The sequence below is a fragment of the Tamandua tetradactyla genome, chromosome 10, assembly GCF_023851605.1.
Source record: "Tamandua tetradactyla isolate mTamTet1 chromosome 10, mTamTet1.pri, whole genome shotgun sequence".
NCBI lineage: Eukaryota > Metazoa > Chordata > Mammalia > Pilosa > Myrmecophagidae > Tamandua > Tamandua tetradactyla.
The window spans coordinates 109,520,584-109,536,830 of record NC_135336.1 but is presented as its reverse complement, the minus strand read 5'-3'; the positions used below and the strand labels follow the sequence as shown (position 1 = coordinate 109,536,830).

Here is a 16,247-nt window from a genome sequence, read left to right as displayed (position 1 = left end):
AGTTACCGTAAGCAAATCAAACATGTGGCCCAGTCAAAAGCACAAACCAACAGTTCAAATGAGATACAGAGTTAAAACAACTGATTAGTAATGTTCAAACAGACCTGGAAAATCTCATCAAAAATCAAATCAACGAGTTGAGGGAAGATATAAAGAAGAGATTGGGTGAACATAAAGAAGAAATCAAAAGCCTGAAAAAACAAGATGCAGAAGTTACAGGATTGAAAGTCAGTATAAAATAGATGAAAAAATCAATGGAAACCTATAATAACAGATTAGAAGAGGCAGAAGAAAGGATTAGTGAGCTAGAGGACAGAACATCTGAAATACTACATACAAAAGAAAATATAGAATGAAAAAGTATAAGCATAGTCTCAGGGAACTGGATGACAGCATGGAACACATGAATGTATATGTTATGGGTGTCCCATTAGGAGAAGAGAAAGGAAAAGAAGCAGAAAGACTAATGGAAGAAATAATCACTGAAAACTTCCCATCTTTTATGAAAGATGTAAAATTGTAGAACTAAGAAAAGTAGCATGCCCCAAGCAGAATAGATCCCAATAGACCTACTCCAAGACACTTACTAATCAGATTGTCAAATGTCAAAGACAAACAGAAAATTTTGAAAGCAGCAAGAGAAAATAAATCCATCACATAAAGGGGAAGCTCAATAAGATCATGTGTGGATTTCTCAGCAGAAACCATGGAGATAAGAAAGTAGGGCCATAATATATTCAAGATTCTAAAAGAGAAAAAATGCCAACCAAGAATTCTACACCCAGAAAAACTGTCTTTCAAAAATGAGGGGCAATACAAATATTTTTAAATAATCACTGAGAGTGTTTGTAACTAAGGGATGGGCTCTATGAGAAATATTAAAGAGAAATACTCTTCTTTCAGAGGAGCTGAAGGCAAAAACACAAATGAACATTTGCACACTGATGTTCATAGTAGTATTATTTACAATTGCCAAGAGATGGAAACAGCTCAATTACCCATCAGTGGTTGATAGGCTAAACAAGCTGTGATATATAATTATGACAGAATATTACCTAGCTGTTAAAGACAATAAAGGCATGAAGCATGTAACAATGTGAATGAATCTTGAGAACATTATGCTGAGTGAAATTATGCAGAAGTGAAGGGATGAATAATTTATGGTCTTACTAATGTGAACTAATATTAATAAGTGAACCTTGAGAGTTAAAACTAAGAGGGTAGAGATGGTACATTTGGTGCTGAAGAATATACAATATACAACAATGCTGATTTTAAAAATTCAGAAATGGATAGCACAATATTATCTAATGTTAGAACAGTAATATAAGTACAAGGAATGAAGCTAAATGTGAATATGGTTGAGTGAAAATGGCAGGGGTCATGTATGACATCAGGATGAAAGAAAAGGATAAAGTCTGAGATAGTATAGATGCAGAGTATGGGTAAGTTAGACATATGTCTAGACAGGGGCTGTCAGTAAATTTTTATTATGAAAAATTCACAATGTTCTTTAAAAAAACAGCAGTAGAGTTATATCAAATAAAAATTTATCATTATAAACATTCATAATTTGATCATAAATATTAACATATTTCATAAAAAACACTTCCTAATCTTGTTTTCCCTTTAATAAATTGTATAGAATAGTTTCTTCTATTAATTTTAATTCTTTCATAACACCTCTCTCTTAAATAAAACAATCAATATTGACACTGTGATCTTTCCACCACCTAAAATCATGCAAAGAGAATGGGTATAATATCTAAAAGAAGAGTTAAATGGAAGAGTGTGGGATGGTGTATTAGGGTTCTCTAGGGAAACAGAATCAACAGGGAACACTCACAAATATAAAATTTATAAAAGTGTCTCATGTGACCATGGGAACATAGAGTCCAAAATCCACAGGGCAGGCTTTGAAGCCGATAATTCTGATGGAGGGTATGGATGAACTCCACAGGAGAGGCTCACCAGCTGAGACAGGAGGAACCTGTCTCTTCTGAATCCTCCTTAAAAGGCTTCTAGTGATCAGATGAAGCATTGCTAATAGTAGAAGACACTCCCCTTTGGCTGATTACAAATGGAATCAGCTGTGGATGTAGCTGACATGATCATCATGATCATGATTTAATTCTAAGAAATGTCCTCATCGCAACAGACAGGCCAGTACTTGCCCAACCAGACAAACAGGTACCACCACTTGACCAAGTTGACACATGAACCTAACCATGGCAGATGTAATGTAATGTACATCCGTAAAAATTTTACTAAATTCAAATGATATTAAAATATATATATACACAAATAGAATGTATCAATGTGTCATGGCTAAAAATGCCAACCACACTATTTCATCAAACTGAATTTAGCAGAAACTCTGCATCATCCCTTCTACCCAGAGACATAATTTTTATTAATTTTATTAGGAAGATAAAAGTGTCACAGGGAGTGGGAATGGGGAGTGAGATAGACATAAAAATTGTTAGATAATATTTGCATTATTTCAGAGATGCAGTTAATAAGGTTCTGCATTGTGCCTCATAATAGTGTAAGTGTGAATATAATGAAAGAGAAAAAATAAGTTCATGAGGGATACACACTACTTTATTAGATGTGGAGATGTCAAAGGGGAATCATAAGTTAAACATTGTTTACGAAAATGGAGGTAAAAAATATTAGCTCATCTATTGCAGAACTTTGATATCTACAATTTATGTCCTCCAAACCTTTACATATAAGATGGCTTATGAATTGTGAAGGAGAAAAAAAACCTACCATTAGATAAACCCCTTATTGAAATTTCCAAATGGAACAACAGCTCCAAATTGGATATCACTGAGACAGCAATAAAACTAAATATTTTACAAGACAGATGAACAAAGTTAGTGACAGTACAGTATTATTATGATAATTTTTCACTGTTTAAATTCTTGGAAACTGTGTAGAAGCAGAGGTTATGTTAGTCATGGGATAGAATGTAGAGACAGCCAATCTACAGCACAGTGTAGCATTTGGAGTTAACAAATTAGGATTTATCAAGAGGGTTGGAAAGTTATGGCTAAGGGCAGCAGAAAATATTTAGCCATTCAGTTTCTGTAACAGACTATATTTGGACAATATTATTATAATGTCAGGTTTGTATGAATTGATCAAAATTAGTTTCATAAAACAAAATGAAAAAGAAAATGATTGATGATCAATAAATTGTTTTTACCTGAGAGTAATAAAACAAAATGAAAAAGAAAATGATTGATGATCAATAAATTGTTTTTACCTGAGAGTAATTTTGTCCTTGATTAATTCATTGTAAAGATCACCTAATGAAGATATCCATTATAGATTTCATATTGAAAAACTTGATATTGAAGATGTTTTATTCATTTATCCATTGTTTTATAGATTATGAATGCAGTAATGAAAAATCTCCCAGTTGTGACTTAATTTACACTCATTGAATTTCCTAGCAATCAAAATATATACATTTTGCATTCAGTGTTCTTCTCAATTACTTACTCATGTGCCTTAATAGGGGAATGTCCTCAAAATCATTATAACAATTTTACACCAGCAGCTCAACACACCCATGTACTTCTTCCTGGAGAATTTATCCATCCTGGATCTCTGCCTTATTTCAGTTACAATCCCTAAATCCATTGTCAACTCCTTGACCCATAGCAACTCTACCTCCTTCTTTGGCTGCATTTCCCAAGTATTTTTAGTGTTATTTTCAGCGGCTGCAGAGCTTTCTCCTCACAGAAATGTCCTTTGACCACTATGATGCAATCTGCTATCCTCTGCACATTATGACATGAGCATGTATGTGGATGGCTGCTGTGTCTTGCGTGAGTGGGGCTCTGTCTGCTATGATGCACACACTTGGTACTTTCTCCTTATTCCCTTGTGGGTACAGCATAGTCCATCAGTTCTTCTGTAACATCTCCCAGGTAATAGCTAAACTTGTGCAGAGTATTTAATGAGAAAAATTGTGCCTCTCCTCATCAGTGTGGTTTTCAAGTTCTGCTTTTGTATTTTCATTGCTATTTCCTACATTGTCAATAAAATTCCTTCCAAAAAAGGCCAGTCAAAAATGTGCTCCACTTGCCTTCCACAATTGGTGGTCATTGCATTATTTCTCTCCACTGACTTCACTGCTTATCTAAAGCTAACTTCAAGGTTCCTTTCTCTTCTTGACTTCGTAATTTCTGTGTTCTGCACTTTGGTACCCCCAAACTTGAGTCCCATCATATACAGTCTAAGAAACAAGGCCATGAGAATGGCTCCTGGAACATTAATAGAGGGAAAGCTCATCAAAAATACATACCTTTTTTCAATATTAAATATAATATACAAATATTCAGCTTTTCTTCATTTACAACTCTTACAATTAAATAGTTAAAATGGAAAAATAAATGAAGAACTTTTTTTTTTGCATGGGCAGGTGACGGGAATCTAACCTCAGCCTCTGGCATGGCAGGTGAGAACTCTGCCTGTTGATCCACTGTGGCCCTCACATGAAGAGATTTTTATTAGGAAATTTCATTGGGCAAAATATCATGCTTTTACTATAATGAATGAGCTGGATTTCCTAAAATTATAGACCTATTTGCAAACTCCATCATTAAGTGGTATTCATAGAATTCTAGCTGTTTTTAATGTGATGTAGGCAACGTGTTTTCTTAGAAAGCACTACCATTCATTATCGATCTTTAACAAAACATACAAAAGCAACAAACAAAACCTACACTCAAGATCTGTTTTATTATCCAATCCATCAGTATAAATAAATAAAATCTTGTAGACTCCTTGGACATATCAATATTGTTCATTCTCTGTAGTAGATTGCATGTATCAACACAGCATGGAAGATAGTTCAAAACTTAAGGTGACTTCCGGGTCAAGATGGCTGCTTAACAATGTGTGCATTTTAGTTCATCCTCCAGAACAACTACTAAATAACCAGAAACAGTATAGAACAGCTCCTGGGGCCATGTCAGTGACCTGACACACAGCATACCCCAGTCTGGATCAGCTGGACCGGCTGTGAGCCCCCCAGAACCAAGAGTTTCCAAAGCTGCAGCAGCCAGTGCCCCTCCCCCACAGGCTGCTTCCCAGAGGGGAAAGAGACTTTACCAGCAGCAGGGGTTGAGCACAATCAAACACCAATTGGGGAATTAATTAACAAATTCTGACTACTAAAAATAGGCCCCCAGCTTAGGTGAACCTGGTCAAAGTGGAGGTTGCTCATTTTTGCCCCAGTGCAAGGGGGCAGGGCTGATGGAAAAAAAGGGGGAATAAAAGAAGGAAACAGAGGTTTTTGTGGCTGTGTTTCTACAAAGGCTTGACTGCCTTTGGATATAGCGGCAGGACTTCTCAGGCTGCAACTGCCCCAGGCACAGACAGAAGTGAACTCTATTGGGGGCTTTTCTGGAGCCTTTGCCTTCCCCAGGGGAGGGGCAAAGACCAACTCAGGTGGAATCCCTCCCTCAAGGAATTCAGATGCCAGGGCTTGGTAATTTGAAGCCATTAAAACCAGCCTACAACCTCTCCTCTGTCTCCACCAAGCCCCCAGCAGGGACAGTCTGTCAAAGTTAAAGGTACCACATCATCTTATGCTGGTGGGACCTGCAGGCAGACAAATGTCACATATGGGACAGGATAAGAAAAACAGAGTTCAGAGACTTCACAGGAAAGTCTTTCAACCTGCTGGGTCTCACCCTCAGGGAAAACTGACACAGGTGACTCTTTCCTCCTGATAGGAGGCCAGTTTGGTCTGGGAAAACCTGGCTGGGGTCTATAATATCTAAGCAGACCCTCCTAAGGGTGGGGTCAGGGGAAGGCACCATATAAGTGGGGCAAGAAACAAGAAAACAAGAACTGAAAAATTCTCCTCTGTTAAACAAAACTTAAGCTAGAGGTCCAGATAAAGCTGAACTGAATGTCAAAGAACAGACAGACAACAAATTTATCCAGCAAGAAAACCCTAGGTAAAAGAAGTGCAAACAATCTCCAGAATAAACTAATCAAGGTAATTAAATGCCTAGACACCAGCAAAAAATAACAAATCACACTAGGAAAATTGAAGATATGGCCCAGTCAAAGGAACAAACCAACAATTCAAATGAAATACAGGAGCTGAAACAATTAATTCAGAATATACGGACAGACACAGAAAACCTTATCAAAAACCAAATCAATGAATTGGGGAAGGATATAAAGATGGTAAGGAATGAACAAAAAGAAGAAATTGAAAGTCTGAAAAAACAAATCACAGAACTTATGGGAATGAAAGGCAAGGTAGAAGAGATGAAAAAACAGTGGAAACCTACAATGGTCTATTTCGAGAGACAGAACATAGGATTAGTGAACTGGAGGATGGAAGATATGAAAACCAGCAAGAAAAAAAATACATAGGGAAAAAATGGAAAGATATGAGCAGGTAAACAGGGAATTGAAAGACAATATGAAGCGCATGAATATATGTGTTGTGGGTATCCCAGAAGAAGGAGAAGAGAAGGGAAAAGGAGGAGAAAAACTAATGGAAGAAATTATCACTGAAAATTTCCCAACTCTTATGAAAGACTTAAAATTACAGATCCAAGAAGTGCAGCATAACCCAAAGAGAATAGATCCAAATAGACATACTCTAAGACATTTACTAATCAGAATGTCAGAGGTCAAAGAGAAAGAGAATTTGAAAGCAGCAAGAGAAAAGCAATCCATCACATACAAGGGAAGCCCAATAAGACTATGTGCAGATCTCTCAGCAGAAACCATGGAAGCAAGAAGACAGTGGGATGATATATTTAAATTTCTAAAAGAGAAAAACTGCCAACCAAGAATTCTCTATCCAGCAAAATTGTCCTTCAAAAATTAGGGAGAAATTAAAACATTTTCAGACAACAAATCACTCAGAGAATTTGTGACCAAGAGACCAGTTCTGCAAGAAATACTAAAGGGAGCACTAGAGACAGATACAAAGACAAGAGACACAGGTGCGGAGAAGAGTGTAGAAAGGAAGACTATGAGTAAAGGTAAAAATAAAGAAAATTAGATATGACATATAAAATCCAGAAGGCAAAATAATAGAAGAGAGCACTACCCATGCAGTAATAACACTGAATGTTAATGGATTAAACTCTCCAATCAAAAGACATAGTCTGGCAGAATGGATTAAAAAACAGGACCCATCTATATGCTGTCTCTACTCAAAAGGCATGAGGGCAAGGACACAAGCAGACATTTACACACCAATGTTTATAGCAGCATTATTTACAATTACCAAGAGATGGAAGCAGCCAAAATGTCCATCAACAGACTGTTGGCTAAACGAACTGTGGCATTCACATAAGATGGAATATTATGCAGCTGTAAGACAGAATAAAGTTATGAAGTATGTAACGAAATGAATGGACCTTAAGGACATCATGCTGAGTGTGATTAGCCAGAAACAAAAGGAGAAATACTGTATGGTCTCACTGATATGAACTGACATTTGTGAATAAACTTGGAATATTTTGTTGGAAACAGAGACCATCAGGAGGTAGAAATAGGGTAAGATATTGGGTAATTGGATCTGAAGGCATACAGATTGTGCAACAGAACTGAATATAAAAACTCAGAAATAGACAGCACAATATTACCTAACTGTAATACAATTATGCTAAAACACTGAATGAAGCTGAATATGAGAATGATAGAAGGAAGAGGGCTGGGGCATAAATGAAATCACAAAGAAAGATTATAAAGATTGAGATGGTATAATCTAGGAATGCCTAGAGTGTATAATGATAGTGACTAAATGTACAAATTTAATAAATATTTTGTATGAGGAAGAACAAAAGAATGCCATTTCTGAAGTGTCCTGAAAATAGATGGTAATTAATATTTTAAAATTTCAACTTATGTGTGAGACTAAAGCAAAAAATGTTTATTTGGTACAAATCTATACTTTGACTAGTGCATCTCCTAATATAACTTATGTAGATAGTTGGTTGAACACCTTAAGTACATGGAACTTTGTATAGGACATGAGATTTTGTTGGTTTGTCCAGGTGATGCCCTGATGAATCCCAGAGTGATTTGATCAGTGAGTGGAAAAATATTTGCAAAGTCCCCTTTGGGGAATGGTAAGAACGGGGGAAAACTTAACTTCCCCAAGTTGAATTCTTGATATTCTTACAAGCAGTGTGGACAACCAAAGCTATAGGCTGAGCCCCCAGTCTTGGGGTTTGTTCCTATGAAACTTAACCCCACAGGGGATAGGTCAAGCCCACTTAAAATTAGGCCCAAGAGTCACCCCCAAGAGAACCTGTTTCATTGCTCAGATGTGGCCTCTCTCTCCAGCCAACACAGCAAGCAATCTCACCACCCTCCCCCTGTCTACATGGGACATGACTCCCAGGGGTGTGGATCTTTCTGGCAACATGGGACAGAAATCTCAGAATAAACTGAGATTCAGCATCAGGGGATTGAGAAAAACTCTAGAATGAGCTGAGACCCAGTGTCGAGGGATTGAGAAAACCTTCTTGACCAAAGGGGGAAGAGTGAAATGAGACAAAGTGTCAATGGGTGAGAGATTCCAAACAGAGTCAAGAAGTTATCCTGGAGGTTATTCTTACGCATTAAGTAGATATCAGCTTCTTATCCAAGATGTAGTGGAGAGGTTGGAGTGAACTGCCTGAAAATGTAGAGCTGTGTTCCAGTAGCCATGTTTCTTGATGATGATTGTATAATGATATAGCTTTCACAATGTGACTGTGTGATTGTGAAAACCTTGTGTCTGGTGCTCCTTTTATCTACCTTGTCAACTGAATAGTAGAACATATGGAATAAAAATAAATAATAAGGGAAAATAAATTTAGTTTGAAATGCTAGTGATCAATGAAAGAGAGGGGTAAGGGGTATGGTATATAAAAAGTTTTTTTCCATTTCTGTTTCATTTTTCTGTTGTCATTTACTTCTTTTTCTGAATTGATGCAAATGTTCTGGGAAATGATCATTATGATGAATATGCAACTATGTGATGATATTGTGAATTGCTGAGTGTATGTATTGGGAAAGTTTGTGGTTCTTTCTTGTAATTTTTTAATTAATAAAAAATTTTTTAAAAACTTAAGGTGGTGGCCTCATGTACTATATTTTACTTATAGTAAGCCATCTTTCATTTTATATATGCATTTAGTGTTTTCAGTCAAATGGCAAGTGAGAAACATATATTGAATTTTTTTTCCAGAGAGAGATATCTGAATCCCAAGGAAACAGAGGATCTATGATTCAAGTCTGATATCAAAATGAATATTAATCCAGATGGTACTTTATTTTTCACAATATGACTATTCTCCCTTAATTCTCTATTTCCAAATATAAAAAATACAAATAAAAATTAAAGTCCCATATTTTGAGGATTCATTTTAATCTTCAAAATTTTCTTTAGATGGTTGATTATAGCCTTTCTGGTAGATATCTCGCAGCTTCAACCTTTTTTCTTTCACTATTATTTATGCAATATATTCTTGTAAAACTGTCTATTGCTATTTGTTTTCATATTATGCAGCTCTATATTTTAAGTTCTGTCAAATTGTACTGCTTTTCTATCATGCTCACACACTTTTATTTTGAATAATATGGGATCCTTTTCTGTGTATTGCTTTTAATTCAATTCTATATTAATATCTTTCACCTTGAATTTTGGAGAAGAACATTACTGTAACTACTGAGAAGCTTGGTTTTTTAAAAAAAAAGCTTTTAAAAAAGATTTTTTAAATCTTCAAAAGAAAGCAGCAATTTTACCAATGACTTGAGAAACAAAAACTTGTGTATTTTTCTTTCTTCTTTATTCAAAATTCATAGTATGTGCATTCTGTCTGAAATTCACTGCCTGAAAACAAGTCTCCTATATATTATTCATTACAAATTATGAAAATTAACATGTCTATTTGGACAGCTAACATGGTGCTATAATAAATTTACATTATCATTTTCATGTCTAGATGAGCAGGTTTGCATATCATTATTTCTTTTCTTTTTTAGGCATGAGCAGGTTCTGGGAAATGGACCTGGGCTCCTGGCATGGCAGGCAAGAATTCTAACACTGAGTTACCCTTGCACTGCCAAGTCTGTATATCATTTTATTATACTATTGTCTTGGGTATATTAGACAAGAAAAATGCCAATGGAATGAAGCAAAACTTACTTTTGATTACAGTGTCATTTAAAACATTTCTGTCTACTTCCTCCCCCAGACAATTAAATATGACTTAAATTAATAGACAATTTATACCCACAAAGGAAAACAGAGGAAAAGAAGCCACTACATAGATGAAATATCAGATAATTTGTATGATTTAATACAAAGATGCATTAAAACTCGATATCTTCTCTCCACTTCAGGAGTGGAAAAAATACTATTTCCCAGGCAGTGGTTGAAAACAGAGGCTGCAGAGATTAAAGTATTATCATCCTGGTGACAATACACACAGTAAAGATGGAGGTCAGTATAAAAGATATGCATTTAAGTGTGTATTCAGTGAATCCTGATATTATATATATATATACATGTATATATATATGTGCATCTATAAATGTATATACACATGCAGATATGATTCCTTGTAAAAACTGATATTTAAGAACCTTAAAAGCTCACATCACTGATCAATGAAATTGAGCTGTTCTAAAAACCAGTCCATGCTCATTGCACTTCCATTAAAATTCCTCTATTTAATTTTTACCTTATACACTAGAGTCACCATGTGCTTGTGAAAAGTTTCCACTTGCAATATTTCTTCACACTGATACTATGTGAATTTAGAACTATGTCTTTATGACTCCCAGGGACAAGTCTGGCTCTGCAATCATGTGATTGACAATGCCTTCTTGATCAAAAGGGGCAAAAGAGATGAAACAAAATAAAGTTTCAGTAGATAAGAGATTTCACATAAAATTGAAAGACCATTCTGGAGATTACTCTTACTCAAGATTCAGCCATATATTGCAAATTGTCATGATATTCCCAGCCCCAACCAACACCATTCCCAAAAACCCTAAAGAATACCCAGGGCTCTATCTGAGACTCTATAATAGTTTCATTCCATTTATTTGTCAGAAATCTGAAGCCTACAGATTGTTCCTATGCGAGACAGTACCGAAACCCAGAGTTAACAGTTTCTCCAAGAATATTAAGCAGTTGCAACCCAGAGTTAACTGTTTCTCCAACAATATCAACAAGTTGCATCTCCCTACCCATTATGTCAACATCCCTTTTCAACATGAAGAACTCAGAATGGCCCTTGACCAAATATCCCTAAAGATTGAGAGAATGCTGAAATGAGAGAGAGGAGTTGTAGTAGAGAAGATAGGACTTAAAAAATGAGTATGACTACTAAATCATTATACTGATATTTATTTTTGGTCTCCAGTGTATGAGAGGAGCCAGAAGGAAATACCTGAAATTGTGGTACTTTGCAATACATTGAAGTTTGTTCTATAACTACTTTTGTCATTTTTAACTTTTTTATTTTATAATATAACATATATACAGAGCATAGGGGAAAAAAACATTCTTCAACAAGTTGTTACAGGACAGATCCTAGAGTTTGTTATGGACTATGATACCATCCTCTCAGATTTTTCTTTCTAACTGCTCTAAAATATAGGAGGCTAGAAGGAATACATATATATTTTTTAACCATCATAATCGACTTTTTTGTGTGAAAAATAATATATATACACAAAAGCAATAAATTTCAAAGCACAGCACAAAAATTAATTGGAGAACAGATTTCAGAGTTTGGTATGGGTTACCATTCCACAATTTTAGGTTTTTACTTCTAGTTGCTCGCAGATACTGGAGACTAAAAGAAATATCAATTTAATGATTCAGCAGTCATCTTCATTTGTTAAACCCTATCTTCTCTGTATAATTCCACCATCACCTTTGATCTTTCTATCCTAATTTTTAGGGGTATTTGGGCTATGGCCACTCTAACTTTTTAATGTTTGAAGGGACTGTCAATAATATGGGGTAGGGTGATGGAACTCTCTGATGTTCTGGAGAGGCTTGGCACTCTAGGTTTCAGGACTTATCTGGTCCAAGGACCCATTGTGAGGTTGTAGGTTTCTAAAAAGTTACCTCACTGCATGGAACCTTTGTATATTGCACTAGGTGTTCTTTATGATTGGCTGGAATGGTTTTGGTTGGGGTTTGGCAAGTTATGATTGATAACAGTGTCTAACTGAAGCTTGCATAAAAGTGACCTCCAGAGTAGCCTCTTGAGGTTATTCGAACTCTTTCATCCACTGATAGTTTATTAGTTACACTCCTTTTCCCCATTTTGGTCAGGATGGAATTGCTGATCCAATAGTGCCAGGGCTGGACCTATCCCTGGAAGTCATCTCCCACGTCACTAAGGAGACTTTCACTGCTGGATGTCATGTCCCACTATTCTATAACTACTTTTTAAAATATACTTAAAAATCTATCACTCTTCTGCATATATTGTATATTTCACAAAACATTAAAAAAACTCAACCTTAGTAAATCAATCATCCACTCATTTAAGACCAAAAGAACCTATAAATGATTTAAAAGATGTTTAATTTGATGCATTGCATATCATACAGGGTATATCACAGACCAAGAGAGAAGATGACATCAGTCTAAACCAGTGGCTATGGCCCTATTTTTAATCCTCTCTACTAAACTATTTCCTAAGCATAGAATTTCAAAACTCTGTAAAATATTCAACTTTCTATGATTCTCCCTTATTTTCTATGGTAAAAGTATTAAGTGATGATATCCACACTTTGTTAGCCTTTTAAGAGAGGAATTCACAGGTTGTTGCAAAGTTTCATAAATAATGCATATGCATGCAATGGGCAATGGAAAATGCTGAAAATCATGTGTCAGTTAATATTCATTGAGAATACTCATGCTTCATATTGAATAGAATTATGCATATTTTTGTGGAAGACTGTGCAATATAATGCATGATCTTCAGACATGATTCTGTGGTAACAAACTGAAAATTCATTTACCTCTGGAACATATGAGCACCAAGCATAGTTCCAGATATTCAGAACAATGCAACCCCATGTGCTATCAGGGAATACTTAGGCCTTTGGGCCTGATGAGACTGAATGAGCCCCTCATGTCTCCTCATCCACCTGAGTTTCTGGGTGATGCCCATCCCACAAACACATCATTCCCTACTGTTCCACAGACAGGACATGGTCTAAAAGGAATGAATTCCTTAATTTCTTACATCTCAAATATCTAAACTCTTACCCAACCAGAATTGGGTTTATGTCTAAATTACCATGCAGTTAAAGAAAAAATACTTTACACTTCTCTATCTACTTTGTTTTTTTGACCAAATTGTGCTCTATTAGATCTTTTCTCAGAATATGCTTTGGATTGGTGGCTGATTGCATTACTCTAACACTTTGAGAAGTAATTAAATCTAGCATCATATGTAAGCCAACAATTGTTATAGCCTTGTCACCACAAACTTTATGATTAAGGGCATAAAATTTTAACATAAAATGGTGATAATGTGATACACTTGAAACTTAAGTGCAATAATAAGATAAGTAAACTAAGAGAGAATTTCTCAGAGGATGGTGGAATAAGAACAAGCAAAACTCCCACAAAAGTACCTAGAGAACAGACTAGAACTATTTAATGCAGTGGTTCTGGGACTTCAGATGTCCAGCAAAGGACAACTGAAAAATATAAGAAAGAGCTATACAAAAAGAAAAATAGATGGAAAAACTGTGACCAAACTACTGTGGTGAGTGAATTCAACCATGGCATCTGTCACTCCACTTCCACCTCCAGGGCTGGAGTCTGTCAGCCAATTTAAGTTTAACTGGCTGGGTAAATGTGGCATAGCCCTTTTCCAACTGCTGGCAAGAGAGGGTAAACCTCTGGGTCCTTCAGCCTTGACCCCTTCCATGCAGGAGCTCAGGGAACTTGCTGTGGACAGAAAAGGTGCACTGAGTGACTGAGCTCACTGCAGCACCAGGCACCCATCTCCAACACCTGAGGCTGGCAGACATAGACAGACCTAGCTCTTTTCTGATGGGTTGCACTGGTTTGGGAGAGAAAGAGAGTCCCTCTCTTTGGGAAAAGAAGGGTACTTGGCACAGTTCTGACCCAACTGTTAGCCGCTGAAATAATAGAGCACAGAGCCTCAGCTTCAGTTCTTTCTGGACAGGTGCCTCAGCACCATGGGGTGATTATCCACACCTGTCATGAAACAAAGGGATCAGAGGGATAAAAAACAATAACAACTTCGTTGGGCTATGGGTAATCTGATTTCTCCTGGGAAAGTTGGTAAGCGCAGCCCAAGAAGCTGCCTAATGATCCTTACTCTAGGGTCCTTTGGAACAGGTCTATACACTTTGAATGGGACCATGTCCCTGGTTTGGCTGTGAAATACTGGTGAAGCAAGTGGCAAAGGAAACTTCAAACATAAACCCAATCAACAAAAAAGATCTTATACAAGGGGAAACTCACTTTCAAAATAATCTTATTGAAATAATCAGATGCCCAAGAAAAAGCACAAAATGGCAAGGCACATTAAGAAATGAGAAGGTATGTGTATTGGTTAGGGTTCTCTAGAGAAACAGAATCAACAGAAAGTATCAATAAAAGTAAAATTTATAAAAGTGTCTTACATAACCATGGGAACATAGAGTCCAAAATCTGTAGGGCAGGCTGTGAAGCTGACGATTCTGATGGAGGGTCTGGATGAACTCCACAGAGAGGCAAGAGAGACTTTCTCTTCTGAATCCTCTTTAAAAGGCTTCCAATGACTAGATTAAACATCTCTCATTGCAGAAGACACTCCCCTTGGCTGATTACAATTGAAATCAGCTGTGGATGCAGCTGATGTGATCATGATTTAATTCTATGAAATGTCCTCAGTAGTAACAGACAGGTCAGCACTTGCCCAACCAGAAAAACAAATACAACCACTTGGCCAAGTTGACACATGAACCTGACCATGACAGTATGACTAATCCAAATGACCAAAATAAGAATGAAAAGATACAGAATTTGGACAAACTAAACAAAGATGCTCCCAAAAAATCTCCTAAATAATTTCAATGAGATAGTTTAAGACAGAAAGGATATTAAGAATACAGTAGGAGAGTATAAAGAAGAATTTGAAAGAATATATAGAAAAATAGCAGATCTTGGGGAATGAAAATTACTGTAGATGAAATTATAAATATATTAGAAACACACAATAGCAAATTTGAAGAGGCAGAAGAAAGTATCAACACACTAGAGGACAGAACGGAAACATAAAAAGGAAGAGAATAAAAATTTTGAGCTAGGTCTCAGGGAAATGATCAACAATGCAAATGCACACATACAGGCATTATAGGTGTCCCAGAATGAGAATAGAAGGGTAAAGGGCCAGAAAGATTGTTTGAAATAATAATATAATTATGATATTGTTATATAATTATTAATATAATTTAGTGTATAATAATAAAAATGGCTGAAAATTTCCCAACCATTATAAAAGACAAGAATATGCAAATCACAGAAGCCCGACATACTCCAAATACAATAAATCCAAATAGACCCATGCCAAGATACACACTAATCACTGTCAAATGCTGAAGAGAAGGAAAGAAACCTGAAAGCATCAAGAGAAAATCAATTCAACACATACAAGGGAAGTCGTATAAGGCTAAGTGTTGACTTCTCATCAGACAACATTGAGGTCAGAAGGCAGTGGAATAACACCTTTAAGATACTGAAAGAGAGAAAATGCCAACCAAGAATTGTTAATCCAGCAAAACTGCCCTTCAAAAGTGAAGTACAGCTTAAAATATTCACAGATGAACTAAAGCTGAGAGAGTTTGTTAAGAAGATACCTGCCTTGCAAGAAATAGTAAAGGGGGTTCTGCCAGTTGAAAAAAATGACAGGAGAGAGAGGCTTTGAGGAGAATATAGAAATTATGGTTATTAGTAAGGGCAACTAAAAGAATAACAAGAGAGAAAATAATAGATCTGGACAAATAAAACCCAAAGTAATAAGCAATCAAAGTAACAATGGGTTTTACAGTAGTAACACTGAATGTTAATCAACTGAACTCTTGAATCAAGACATATTAGCATAATGAGTAAAAAATGTGATCCAAATATATTTTGTTTGCAAGAGACTCATTTTAGATACAAAGATACAAGTAGGTTGAAAATGAAAGGAATAAAAATGATATTCCATGCA

The 16,247-nt window shown here is 36.0% G+C and overlaps 1 protein-coding gene across 45 annotated transcripts in view; it reads right to left on the bottom strand.

Moving 5' to 3' along the window:
• LOC143648798 (uncharacterized) overlaps window positions 1-16,247 on the bottom strand; it is a 303,168-nt gene that overhangs the window by 29,339 nt on the left and 257,582 nt on the right. For 4 of the 45 annotated variants that reach the window (XR_013158810.1, XR_013158814.1, XR_013158815.1 and 1 more), the window contains exon 1: window positions 3,514-4,049. The exons of 37 other annotated variants lie outside the window; for them this stretch is intronic. Coding sequence is in view for 1 of the 8 variants with exons in the window: in XM_077119306.1 (XP_076975421.1) it covers window positions 3,685-3,702 (18 nt within the window). In the remaining 7 variants the exon portion in view is untranslated. Of the gene's footprint in view, window positions 1-3,274; window positions 4,050-16,247 lie in introns of those variants that run through there. 4 more of the 45 variants (XR_013158812.1, XR_013158817.1, XM_077119306.1 and 1 more) reach the window with 2 other exon arrangements.